General features: G+C 37.0%; 2 protein-coding genes across 4 annotated transcripts in view; one reads left to right on the forward strand and one right to left on the reverse strand.

Moving 5' to 3' along the window:
• Positions 1–13,132, reverse strand: part of si:dkey-151g10.3 (serine/threonine-protein kinase WNK2) — a 98,790-nt gene extending 85,658 nt beyond the window's left edge. For all 3 annotated transcript variants that reach the window (XM_049486428.1, XM_049486427.1, XM_049486426.1), the window contains exon 1: positions 12,116–13,132. The gene's annotated coding sequence lies outside the window, so the exon portion shown is untranslated. The remainder of the gene's footprint in view (positions 1–12,115) is intronic.
• Positions 730–6,120, forward strand: LOC125780573 (uncharacterized). The gene is made up of 11 exons (XM_049462943.1): positions 730–885; positions 2,364–2,754; positions 3,007–3,207; positions 3,796–3,914; positions 4,024–4,149; positions 4,245–4,310; positions 4,425–4,513; positions 4,595–4,700; positions 4,989–5,094; positions 5,198–5,301; positions 5,646–6,120. The coding sequence occupies exons 1-11, from the start codon at positions 730–732 to the stop codon at positions 5,739–5,741; spliced, it is 1,560 nt and encodes a 519-aa protein (XP_049318900.1). The 3' UTR covers positions 5,742–6,120.
• Positions 13,133–13,651: the final 519 nt, after the last annotated feature.

Consider the following 13,651-nt stretch of genomic DNA (forward strand, 5'->3'; position numbering starts at 1 on the left):
TTTCCAATTAACCTGTTCATCTGTGGGATGTTCCAAACAAGTGTTTTCTTGAGCATTCCTAAACTTCACCACTCTTTTGTTGCCCCTGTCCCAACTTTTTTGGAACGTGTTGCATCAAATTCAAAGTGAGTGAATATTTGCAAAAAAAACAATAAAGTTTATCCGTTTGAACATTAAATATCTTGTCCTTTTAGTGTATTCAATTAAATATAGCTTGAAAAGCATTTGCACATCATCATATTCTTTTTTTACACAACATCCCAACTTGAATTGGGGTTGTACTTCAGTGAATCATACTCACATTTTAAATAGAATGTTTCTTTACAATATAATTGCTTTTCATGTTTACCTTTATGAATGGAAAAAATATCTACTGTTTCTTGGGGTAAAGCAAAAGTCTATGTCAATACACATATATTTCCAATATGTTTTATTATTTTTTTCTTATTCTGTAGATTAACTCACAAGTGTGTGAAGTACTTGGCATTAGAAGAAGTCTCTGTGCCCCATATCATCCTCAAACTAATGGGTTGGTGGAGAGACTGAACGGAACTATACAAAGGTAAAACAAAGACTGTTAAGGCTGTCATTACATTCTTCGTTAAGCTACTAAAAAGTGTTGCTTTTCATATAATGATTTAGATAATGATGTTTATAAATATTATGGCTACTTGTGTATGTATATGTCAAATTGTGTATGTGTTTGTCATGTTTAGAGCTCTTGGCAAGATGGTGGATGAGAAACCTAACAACTGGGATCTGTACCTGGATGCAGTAATGTTTGGACTGCGCACAAAAAAGCAGTTAACCACACGGTTCTCCCCATTCTTTTTGATGTTCGGGAGAGAAGCACGTTATCCTGCTGAGGTGCCAGAGGACTATCAGGTTAAGTAAAATGTGTTCTTTTAAGAGGATACACATACAATGAGCAGCTATTATTTGGGTGATGGGACATTCTCAGCATTGCAGTGACACTGACATGGTGATGGTGTTTTTGCATGTGTTGAGCTGCAGTGTCCTTGCTGGACTAAAAATAGTCCACCAAAAGCATCTTATGGGTGGCGTCCTGTGGGCAACATTATTTTGGGCATTGTCTTGTTGGTAGCATCCTGTAAGCACTGATAAAGGACTAGAGGTGACCAACACAAACAGTGCTGCAAAAGATTCAGAGCTTATGTCTCTTTTACAAGGTGGAGCAGCTGTAGATAGGAGTGACTAGTAGAGTGATAGACAATGAGTGAACGTTTAAAAACTCCAGCAGTACTGCTGTATCTGATCCACTTGTACCAGCAAAACACACACTAACACCTCATACACCACCATGCTAATCAGTGCTAATCACTGCAATGCTGAGGATAACCACCCATCACGCAAATAATAATAGCTGCTCTGTGGTGGTCTCTCCAGTAGTGATCCTGATCCAGATTGTAGAATAGGGTGAAAGGAGGATAATTATATGCAGAGAAACAGATACAGGACTACAGTCAGGAATTACTGTATTATATATGCATTATAAACTACAAAGTGACCTATATGATCAGAGGAGACAGTGAGTGTAGAAATAAGTTGTTCCCAATAAAGATTTTGTTGTGTCTATACAGAAATTATTAATGCAAGATTAAGAAATTGCTCTTATTGAGATACTAAGTATATATATCTCAAGTTTTTTCCTTCCTTGTAGAATGAGGAATGGCTTCTATCTGTAGAATATGTTTTTCCACATAGAGGCCTAGTTTTTCTGGTAATCTGCCATGAGGGTTGTGAAATGGGTGGCGTATTAATGACATTGCTAACTGGTGTATTCAGACTATGGCTCCTTGTTTCATGTATATTTTATGTAACTTTTTAAAGAAGTATTTAAATTATGTTCAAGTTAATGAACAATAACTGTTGTACAATACATTATAAGGTAGAAAAGAGAAATTTGCTCATTTTTGTTTTAAGTAAGTTATTGGTATTACTGTGTTGGCTTTTAGTTTTGAGTAATCTGATTAAAAACTAGTTAAAATGAATGAAATTAATAAAATAAATACCACGTCAAATACTTTCAAGGTTGAACTGACCTTTTTGTTTTACTGTGAAAGGACAAAAACTACATTACTGCATTATACCAGAAATAACATAAATGCATAGAAACAACATTTAATGCATAGTAACTAACCAATGAATAAAGATAAAAGTATGTATTATCTAGCAGATAAAATCTGTGCAGGACAAAGAGTGTGCTTGCTGTATGAGGTCTGCATTATTTGATCACACATTATTTATATTAGTTCAGTTATTTTCTCTTGATGTAGCCAACAGATGTTGTACTGTACTGTAAGTACACATTTTTATTTGTTTATTGCCATACATTGTTACAGGTTGATGCTACTGTTGAGAATGTGCTTTCTGAAGAATTGGTGGCAATTGACATTGAGAGGCATGACAGAATCCTGAACATTGTCCAGGAGAATGTGGAAGGAGTTCAGGAGAGAACAAGAAAAAGGCTGCAGTCAAAACTCCCTCAGCAAAATCTTCAGGTGGGGGATGTAGTTCTGAGAAAGAATATCCGCAGCCAGCAACGAAAAGGAGGAAAGCTTGACCCAGAATTCCTCGGCCCCTTTACTATCACCAAAGTAGCAGGAAAAAGCATTGACCTTGTTGACTCCAATGGAAAAGCCATCCACAAGGTTAACATTGATCATTTAAAACTGTACAATGAACAGACCCCGAGGATACCACAAAAGTTAAAAGGGCATCATGATGTATTCAGTATCGCTCCTCCCTCAGTCACTTCCTCTCCACCAGCCACTGTCATCTCCTCTCCACCAGCCACTGTCACTTCCTCTCCACCAGCCACTGTCATCTCCTCTCCACCAGCCACTGTCATCTCCTCTCCACCAGCCACTGTCATCTCCTCTCCACCAGCCACTGTCATCTCCTCTCCACCAGCCACTGTCATCTCCTCTCCACCAGCCACTGTCATCTCCTCTTCACCAGCCACTGTCATCTCCTCTCCACCAGCCACTGCCAGCCTCCACCCTTCTGTCATCTCTTCTCCATTATCCACTGTTCAACCTGCTGTTCAACCTGCTGTTACCACCTCCCCACCTACTTCCACCTCTTCTCTACCAGTTCCAGTCACATCCTCTCCACCTCCTGTCATCTCCTCTCCACCTTCTGGAACCATCTTTGCTCAAACATCTGTCTCCTCCTTAGAAAAATGTATGTATACATGAGCAGATTAAATTAAACCATCAGTATAGTACATACACCAGAAATACACAAGAAACTACATTTGTTTCTTTGAGTACAAATTTTCAGTTGGCATTTAACACTTTCAACAAAGCTTCATTACACTGTCTCACAAAAGTAGGTACACACCTCACATATTTTTTTAAATATCTTTTCATCTGAACACTGAAGATATGACACTTTAATACAATGTAATATAATCAGTGTACAGCTTGTATAACAAAGAAAATTAGCTGTGCCTTCATACAACTCAACACACATTAATGTCTGAACTGCTGGCAAGTGAGTACACCCCTAAGTGAAAATGGCCAAATTGTGCGGAAAGTGGCAATATTTTTTGTGACCACAATTATTATCTAGCCCTGTCTTAACCCTCTTGGGCATGGAGTTTACTAGAGCTTCACAGGTTGCTACAGGAATCTAATTTTGGTGCCAACAGTTTAGACATTAATAGCTGTGTGTTATTTTGAAAATTGCAACAAGAAAACACAATATGCTGCAGATTTTTTACACTTTATTGAAAGACCTTTCTACAATTTGTATTAATTGTTTCTTTAGGTGTGAAAGAGGCTTGGGAAGGAAAAAATGTTCATGTCCTTCTGTCAAAAATTGGACCATACAAATTGTTTTATTGGGACATCGCCAACCTAGCACCCAATCAACAGGTTGAAAGTGAGGTAAGATACATATTTTACGTTTTACGTTACGTTTTATCAACCTGTGACATCACAGAACATCATAAGTGATGTATATGAATTGATATTTACATTATTTTCTTCCTCATAGGTGATCAATGCTTATCTGAAGCATATTGTTCACAAGAAAAATCAAGAACATGGAGGCAAACAGGCACTATACATTGATTCTTTTGAAATGACTGGTATGTGGCAGGGGAAGAACACAAAACTGAAGGTAGGCAAATTACTGTTTTGCATTTTAATAATGCTGTATTATATGGATTTTCTAAAGTCTTGTTATAATTTTATAATTTTTGAACCTTTTTTAAGTGTGACCCCAATAACTTTCAAGTGATTCTGGGAGCTGTAAACGAGCCAAACCACTGGATACTGACAGTAAGAATACGATATTTTGTAAATTGTAATGATACTGTAATGTATCTGTAATATTATGTGTTTTTTGCTGTGACTATATGTGACTGATATACAAATATTTCTACACCTATATAGGCATTTTTTCCACAACAAAAAAGGAGTTTGGTGCTTGATTCTCTTGGAAACGCCTCCACAAAATTAGTCACATGTGAAAGGACAGCAAGGTACTCTTTTCATGATAATGAAAAATGGTCTATTATGAAGGCCAAGGAACAATATATACAATAATCTTTGTTTCTTTTTAGAGCATTCATGAGAAAGCGAGGGTGTGAGGTGTCCACATGGACAACAGAAACGGTTCCTCATGCATTACAGACAGATGCTGTGTCATGTGGAGTGTTTGTGCTGAAAGTAAGTTGATTTAAGTGTCCATTTTGAACTGAAGAACTGTTTGATGTTTTTCATAAAGCTAAATTGTTTAGTAAAAAAATATATGTATGGCCCAGTCAATAACTGTAAAGATTATACATATTTGAATATATACACCATAGATTCAAAATAGATGTTTTGGGATATTTTTGGACATAAGAATTGTTGGGTTCCAAATTCAGTTTTAGAACATTTCAAGCGCTATGAATTAACAGTTATATATGAAAGTGTTTTTATATGGCAGTTGATTTTAATTTCTTCATTCCTTAGTACGCTGAGAATATTCTGGCAGAGGAGCCACTGACATTTACTAATTCAAAATCAGCTGTTCAGACTTACAGATGGGAGGTGGCAATGACTTTGCTCAAGGAGACAGGTAAAATTCTTGTGTTGACCAATAATTCTATTTTTGATAAAGTAAGTATGTGTAATGAAAATCTGATCATCACAATCTGCAATTACTATTGTATTTTAATCAGATAATCTCGAAGATGTGTGCCACTACTGTGGAGAAAAAAGTGGAGAAACAGAAAAAAGCAAACGTGGGAAAAAAAAGAAAGGGCAAGCATGCAATACTGTCTGGGTAAGATGTTTTTCATTAATAAAAATAAAATTAAACAATATATAGGTATAGTATAGCATAATTTAATATAGTATACAGTAGTATAGTATAGTATGGAAAATCCAATTAATATATAATATATAAAAATATGCATGTGATTGATTACAGATCCAGTGTGATGACTGCACTAGGTGGTTTCACCTAAATTGTGTGGGGAAACCCAACATAAATGAGAGCTACAGCTGTGCTGCATGCCAATAGCAAGAGAGCTATCTTACAAAGAGATCACTATTTTTTTTTTTTTTATATATATATAATTTTATTTCCATTTTTTTTCCCATTTTCTCCCAATTTTACACGGTCAGTTACCCAACCCACTCATTAGGACTCCCCCTAATACTAGTGATGCCCCAACACACCAGGAGGATGAAGACCAACCCCCCCCTTTCTCTGACAGGTGAAGTCAGACTCTGCCTATTTTTGAACAGCTGCTGATGCAGCATTGCCAAGTAGCATCATCAGCTCACAGACGCCTTGTGCTGATCGAAATCATCCTTTGGAGTGATGAGGGGAAAGAGTGCCATGTACCCACCCAGAGAGAGCAAGGCCAATTTTGCTGCCTGAGGGTTCCGGTAGCTAATGGCAACTACATAAACAGGATTTGAACCGGCGAGCTCCTGGTCATAGAGGCAGTGCAAAGCCTGCTGGACCACTCGGAGGCCATCACTATGTTTTGTTTTGACAGAAAGGTTTGTGTTTATGTGTATGTATCTTTTGCATGTTTTCCCATTATTTGAGCTTGATTATTATGTAGACTTTGCAATAAATAAGTATTTTCAACAGTGCCTCACTTTTTGAATTAAAATATATGTACCTAGCCTGAATACACTCCTTTGCAATAATTATTGCTTTACTGAAAAGGTAAAGGAATAGTGAGTAATCTGAGAAGATTTGATTTTTGAATAGAGTCACAAATTCTGATACCAGCTGTCAGAATCAGTGACCCCTATTCTAAATCATTATGGTCAAGTCCAGTAATAAATGTTTTGTGTAGCAGAAAAGGTGAAGGAATGGTGAGTAATCTGACAGTATTTGGTTGGTTTTGCACTATATTTAATAGAGATGGTATAGGGTCACATATTCTGATACCAGCTGTCAGAAAGTGTGACCCCTATTCTAAATCATTATGGTCAAGTCCAGTAATAAATATTTTGTATAGCTGAAAAGGTGAAGTAATAGTGAGTAATCTGACAGTATTTGGTTGGTTTTGCACTATATTTAATAGAGATGGTATAGGGTCACATATTCTGATACCAGCTGTCAGAAAGTGTGACCCCTATTCTAAATCATTATGGTCAAGTCCAGTAATAAATATTTTGTATAGCTGAAAAGGTGAAGTAATAGTGAGTAATCTGACAGTATTTGGTTGGTTTTGCACTATATTTAATAGAGATGGTATAGGGTCACATATTCTGATACCAGCTGTCAGAAAGTGTGACCCCTATTCTAAATCATTATGGTCAAGTCCAGTAATAAATATTTTGTGAAGCTGAAAAGGTTAAGGAATAGTGAGTAATCTGAGAAAATGTGGTTAGCTTTACACAGTTTTAAATAGAGATGGTATAGGGTCACATATTCTGATACCAGCTGTCAGAAAGTGTGACCCCTATTCTAAATCATTATGGTCAAGTCCAGTAATAAATGTTTTGTGTAGCTGAAAAGGTGAAGGAATAGTGAGTAATCTGAGAAGATTTGGTTAGTTTTACACTATATTTAATAAAGATGGCATAGGGTCACATATTTTGATACCAGCTGTCAGAAAGTGTGACCCCTATTCTAAAGCATTATGGTCAAGTCCAGTAATAAATGTTTTGTGTAGCTGAAAAGGTGAAGTAATAGTGAGTAATCTGACAGTATTTGGTTGGTTTTGCACTATATTTAATAGAGATGGTATAGGGTCACATATTCTGATACCAGCTGTCAGAAAGTGTGACCCCTATTCTAAATCATTATGGTCAAGTCCAGTAATAAATATTTTGTGAAGCTGAAAAGGTGAAGTAATAGTGAGTAATCTGAGAAAATGTGGTTAGCTTTACACAGTTTTAAATAGAGATGGTATAGGGTCACATATTCTGATACCAGCTGTCAGAAAGTGTGACCCCTATTCTAAATCATTATGGTCAAGTCCAGTAATAAATGTTTTGTGTAGCTGAAAAGGTGAAGGAATAGTGAGTAATCTGAGAAGATTTGGTTAGTTTTACACTATATTTAATAAAGATGGCATAGGGTCACATATTTTGATACCAGCTGTCAGAAAGTGTGACCCCTATTCTAAAGCATTATGGTCAAGTCCAGTAATAAATGTTTTGTGTAGCTGAAAAGGTGAAGTAATAGTGAGTAATCTGACAGTATTTGGTTGGTTTTGCACTATATTTAATAGAGATGGTATAGGGTCACATATTCTGATACCAGCTGTCAGAAAGTGTGACCCCTATTCTAAATCATTATGGTCAAGTCCAGTAATAAATATTTTGTATAGCTGAAAAGGTGAAGTAATAGTGAGTAATCTGACAGTATTTGGTTAGTTTTACACTATATTTAATAAAGATGGCATAGGGTCACATATTTTGATACCAGCTGTCAGAAAGTGTGACCCCTATTCTAAAGCATTATGGTCAAGTCCAGTAATAAATGTTTTGTGTAGCTGAAAAGGTGAAGTAATAGTGAGTAATCTGACAGTATTTGGTTGGTTTTGCACTATATTTAATAGAGATGGTATAGGGTCACATATTCTGATACCAGCTGTCAGAAAGTGTGACCCCTATTCTAAATCATTATGGTCAAGTCCAGTAATAAATATTTTGTGAAGCTGAAAAGGTGAAGTAATAGTGAGTAATCTGAGAAAATGTGGTTAGCTTTACACAGTTTTAAATAGAGATGGTATAGGGTCACATATTCTGATACCAGCTGTCAGAAAGTGTGACCCCTATTCTAAATCATTATGGTCAAGTCCAGTAATAAATGTTTTGTGTAGCTGAAAAGGTGAAGGAATAGTGAGTAATCTGAGAAGATTTGGTTAGTTTTACACTATATTTAATAAAGATGGCATAGGGTCACATATTTTGATACCAGCTGTCAGAAAGTGTGACCCCTATTCTAAAGCATTATGGTCAAGTCCAGTAATAAATGTTTTGTGTAGCTGAAAAGGTGAAGTAATAGTGAGTAATCTGACAGTATTTGGTTGGTTTTGCACTATATTTAATAGAGATGGTATAGGGTCACATATTCTGATACCAGCTGTCAGAAAGTGTGACCCCTATTCTAAATCATTATGGTCAAGTCCAGTAATAAATATTTTGTGAAGCTGAAAAGGTGAAGTAATAGTGAGTAATCTGAGAAAATGTGGTTAGCTTTACACAGTTTTAAATAGAGATGGTATAGGGTCACATATTCTGATACCAGCTGTCAGAAAGTGTGACCCCTATTCTAAAGCATTATGGTCAAGTCCAGTAATAAATGTTTTGTGTAGCTGAAAAGGTGAAGGAATAGTGAGTAATCTGAGAAGATTTGGTTAGTTTTACACTATATTTAATAAAGATGGCATAGGGTCACATATTTTGATACCAGCTGTCAGAAAGTGTGACCCCTATTCTAAAGCATTATGGTCAAGTCCAGTAATAAATGTTTTGTGTAGCTGAAAAGGTGAAGGAATAGTGAGTAATCTGACAGTATTTGGTTGGTTTTGCACTATATTTAATAGAGATGGTATAGGGTCACATATTCTGATACCAGCTGTCAGAAAGTGTGACCCCTATTCTAAATCATTATGGTCAAGTCCAGTAATAAATATTTTGTGAAGCTGAAAAGGTGAAGTAATAGTGAGTAATCTGAGAAAATGTGGTTAGCTTTACACAGTTTTAAATAGAGATGGTATAGGGTCACATATTCTGATACCAGCTGTCAGAAAGTGTGACCCCTATTCTAAAGCATTATGGTCAAGTCCAGTAATAAATGTTTTGTGTAGCTGAAAAGGTGAAGGAATAGTGAGTAATCTGAGAAGATTTGGTTAGTTTTACACTATATTTAATAAAGATGGCATAGGGTCACATATTTTGATACCAGCTGTCAGAAAGTGTGACCCCTATTCTAAAGCATTATGGTCAAGTCCAGTAATAAATGTTTTGTGTAGCTGAAAAGGTGAAGGAATAGTGAGTAATCTGACAGTATTTGGTTGGTTTTGCACTATATTTAATAGAGATGGTATAGGGTCACATATTCTGATACCAGCTGTCAGAAAGTGTGACCCCTATTCTAAATCATTATGGTCAAGTCCAGTAATAAATATTTTGTATAGCTGAAAAGGTGAAGTAATAGTGAGTAATCTGACAGTATTTGGTTGGTTTTGCACTATATTTAATAGAGATGGTATAGGGTCACATATTCTGATACCAGCTGTCAGAAAGTGTGACCCCTATTCTAAATCATTATGGTCAAGTCCAGTAATAAATATTTTGTGAAGCTGAAAAGGTGAAGTAATAGTGAGTAATCTGAGAAAATGTGGTTAGCTTTACACAGTTTTAAATAGAGATGGTATAGGGTCACATATTCTGATACCAGCTGTCAGAAAGTGTGACCCCTATTCTAAATCATTATGGTCAAGTCCAGTAATAAATGTTTTGTGTAGCTGAAAAGGTGAAGGAATAGTGAGTAATCTGAGAAGATTTGGTTAGTTTTACACTATATTTAATAAAGATGGCATAGGGTCACATATTTTGATACCAGCTGTCAGAAAGTGTGACCCCTATTCTAAAGCATTATGGTCAAGTCCAGTAATAAATGTTTTGTGTAGCTGAAAAGGTGAAGTAATAGTGAGTAATCTGACAGTATTTGGTTGGTTTTGCACTATATTTAATAGAGATGGTATAGGGTCACATATTCTGATACCAGCTGTCAGAAAGTGTGACCCCTATTCTAAATCATTATGGTCAAGTCCAGTAATAAATATTTTGTGAAGCTGAAAAGGTGAAGTAATAGTGAGTAATCTGAGAAAATGTGGTTAGCTTTACACAGTTTTAAATAGAGATGGTATAGGGTCACATATTCTGATACCAGCTGTCAGAAAGTGTGACCCCTATTCTAAAGCATTATGGTCAAGTCCAGTAATAAATGTTTTGTGTAGCTGAAAAGGTGAAGTAATAGTGAGTAATCTGACAGTATTTGGTTGGTTTTGCACTATATTTAATAGAGATGGTATAGGGTCACATATTCTGATACCAGCTGTCAGAAAGTGTGACCCCTATTCTAAATCATTATGGTCAAGTCCAGTAATAAATATTTTGTGAAGCTGAAAAGGTGAAGTAATAGTGAGTAATCTGAGAAAATGTGGTTAGCTTTACACAGTTTTAAATAGAGATGGTATAGGGTCACATATTCTGATACCAGCTGTCAGAAAGTGTGACCCCTATTCTAAAGCATTATGGTCAAGTCCAGTAATAAATGTTTTGTGTAGCTGAAAAGGTGAAGTAATAGTGAGAAATCTGAGAAGATTTTATTGGTTTTACACTATTGTATGTGGAGATGGTATAGGGTCACATATTCTGATACCAGCTGTCAGAAAGTGTGACCCCTATTCTAAATCATTATGGTCAAGTCCAGTAATAAATATTTTGTGAAGCTGAAAAGGTGAAGTAATAGTGAGTAATCTGAGAAAATGTGGTTAGCTTTACACAGTTTTAAATAGAGATGGTATAGGGTCACATATTCTGATACCAGCTGTCAGAAAGTGTGACCCCTATTCTAAGGCATTATGGTCAAGTCCAGTAACTAATGTTTTGTGTAGCTGAAAAGGTGAAGGAATGGTGAGTAATCTGAGAAAATGTGGTAAGTTTTAAACTATATTTAATAAAGATGGTATAGGGTCACATATTTTGATACCAGCTGTCAGAAAGTATGACCCCTATTCTAAAGCATTACGATCAAGTCCAGTAATAAATGTTTTGTAAAGCTGAAAATGTGAAGGAATAGTGAGTGAAGATTTGGTTGGTTTTACACGGAGATGAATAGTGTCACATATTCTGATGTCAGATGTCAGAGTTTGAGTAAAGGCCAGTGATTGCCTCACTCTCACAAAAAAAACTTTATAACTCATGTTTAAGATAGGACCTGACAAAGGCACATTTTTACAGTTGAATCAAGTATCAGCCCATTTTGTCTCCAAAATAACAGAAAACAATGAAAAAATAACCTAACCCTTTTAATAAATGGAATTAAAATGGAATCTTTTAACATCGGATAGGGCATTATAACTACCATTTGAATAATTTTTAGATCAGTTTAAATATGATACACATTATCTAATGTATGTTTAGCATAATAGAACAGGTGTAAAGTATGAGATAATCTATTTTCTTCTGTTTTGCAATACTACTCAACATAAAAGTAATTGGATAAAAGTAAACATTTTCTTAGTGTTACTCAGTTTTCTGTTTTATCTAATATTTTACTGGTTCTGACGTTTTGGTTTGTTTAGGGAAAAAGCTTGTATTTTGCAGTGCACCCCCCCCCCCCCCCCCCCCCCCTACTTTCTTCATACGACGTGAAAATGCAGAGAATTAATAATGAAACGTTCATGTTCAAGATCATTTATTTTATTTATAGACAACATAAAAATGTAAACACCCTTTTTTCATCGTTCGACAGCAGCAGAAAGAGAAAATAAAGCGAGTCCGCGTAGCTTACGCAGTCTACGCAGCGCGCTCGTGCCCGTGAACAGAAACTGTGAAGTAGCGCCCTCTGTGGTCACAAAACCCGACGGTCACAGAAAACGGTGTAACACCGGCATGAGGCATCTTCCGCTGTCCGTTCTGCGTTCAGTGCTCCTCTCCAGCAGGACCGCGGGCAGCTTATTTATTCCTCAAATCCGCTGCGCGAGGGGAGTCGCGCGAATCCGCGAGACCGTCAATTCGCCGCCGCTCAGTTGTTCTGTCGATTTATGCTACCCGTCGATACGCGCTAGCTAACTACTTAGCGGCTCTGCGCATGCGCCGGCCCATTGACACACGATTTTAAATGTTTACATGTGATTTTTTTTTTTAGGATTTTGTTTGTTGTCTGCTTGATTGATTACATTGTTACACATCACCTGTTATTTGCTTGAGTATTACCATGGTGTAAATGCCATTCCAAAAATAAAATAAAATAATTAAAAAATCACACAAATTAGCCTACCTACCTTCTCCTTACAGTGCTTTAGGCCATCTAAATATCTTTAGTGTTACCTGCCCCACCTAGAATTAGCTAGATTTCAGATGGGAGGACAGGTAGCTAGCAAGCTTCAGCTATATATATATATGCGCTACAGTCTGGTTGCACGTTTTGACAGGGTAGCAGAAATCGACAGAACACCCTATCTTACAAAAAATCCGTACTGAATATAAAATCTCCTCTGCTGGGAACAGGCTGGCTGCGTATTCCTCCGGTAAAGGCGGGTATTTCCCCGGTTTAAACGCCGTGGGTAAATAAATCCTGGGCTCCGGATCCTCCTCCACCTCTTCTGGCCCGGGCTCTACTGTTGCTGCTGCGGAGACCGGAGGGGGAAACAGACGCCGCTCTGCCTTTTGTGTGTGTTTAGTTTCGGGTGCGCGCGCCGCCGCTGCCGCCGCACGCGAGATATTTCACAAAGCGGTCGCGTACAACCGTGTCCGTCTGAGTCCGTGCTCGTGCTCGTGCAGTGTCGGCGCTCCGTGCCTCCTCGCGCTCCTCATGTCTCGGCGGATGGCGGAGAGACGCGGACTCGGATCTTCATTCAGAGACAGAGAGATAATGAGATAAAGAAAGAGAGAGAGAGAAAGCGCGAGCGCGTGCGTGTGTCTCTGTCTGTTTGTGTGTGTGCGCGCGCGCTGTGGCCCCTGTGTGACCACACGGGGTCGCGCGCTCCGATTGTGAACGCCGCAGTACAGATACAGTAGTTAGGTAGATCATCCGATTCAATGAATCAAATGTCCGAATCAGCGAATCACCACTTCACTCTACATTAGAAATAGCAAATATTGGTTGTAAAAAAATACATAAAAATAAATAATTTAGTTTGGTACAGAGGGAATGGCATTTTATTACATTTTCCAAATTTTCTCTTTTAATAAAATGTCTAGCCTCACAAGCAGAATTTCTGGAAAAAAATAAATTATATATAATCTTTATCTGATTTTTCAATTTTTTACATCTCTCAATAGAAGCAGCCTGAACAATTTCATCATATATTGTTACAATATGCAGAAAATAAAAAAATAACCTTTTTTTCTGACATTCTGAACAAGAAATAAAAAAGGATGGCTAATGTATCATTTATCAGTTTTCGGACACAGACATCCAT

This window comes from Astyanax mexicanus, chromosome 13 (genome assembly GCF_023375975.1).
Source record: "Astyanax mexicanus isolate ESR-SI-001 chromosome 13, AstMex3_surface, whole genome shotgun sequence".
Lineage (NCBI taxonomy): Eukaryota > Metazoa > Chordata > Actinopteri > Characiformes > Acestrorhamphidae > Astyanax > Astyanax mexicanus.

Excerpts from the sequence above, each read along its gene's own strand:
- LOC125780573 (XM_049462943.1), top strand. The coding sequence starts at position 730 with ATGGTGGATGAGAAACCTAACAACTGGGATCTGTACCTGGATGCAGTA. Across the intron at positions 4,514-4,594 it reads ACATGTGAAAGGACAGCAAG|AGCATTCATGAGAAAGCGAG; the intron begins GTACTCTTTTCA and ends GTTTCTTTTTAG. Across the intron at positions 5,302-5,645 it reads AAGCATGCAATACTGTCTGG|TTACCCAACCCACTCATTAG; the intron begins GTAAGATGTTTT and ends TTACACGGTCAG.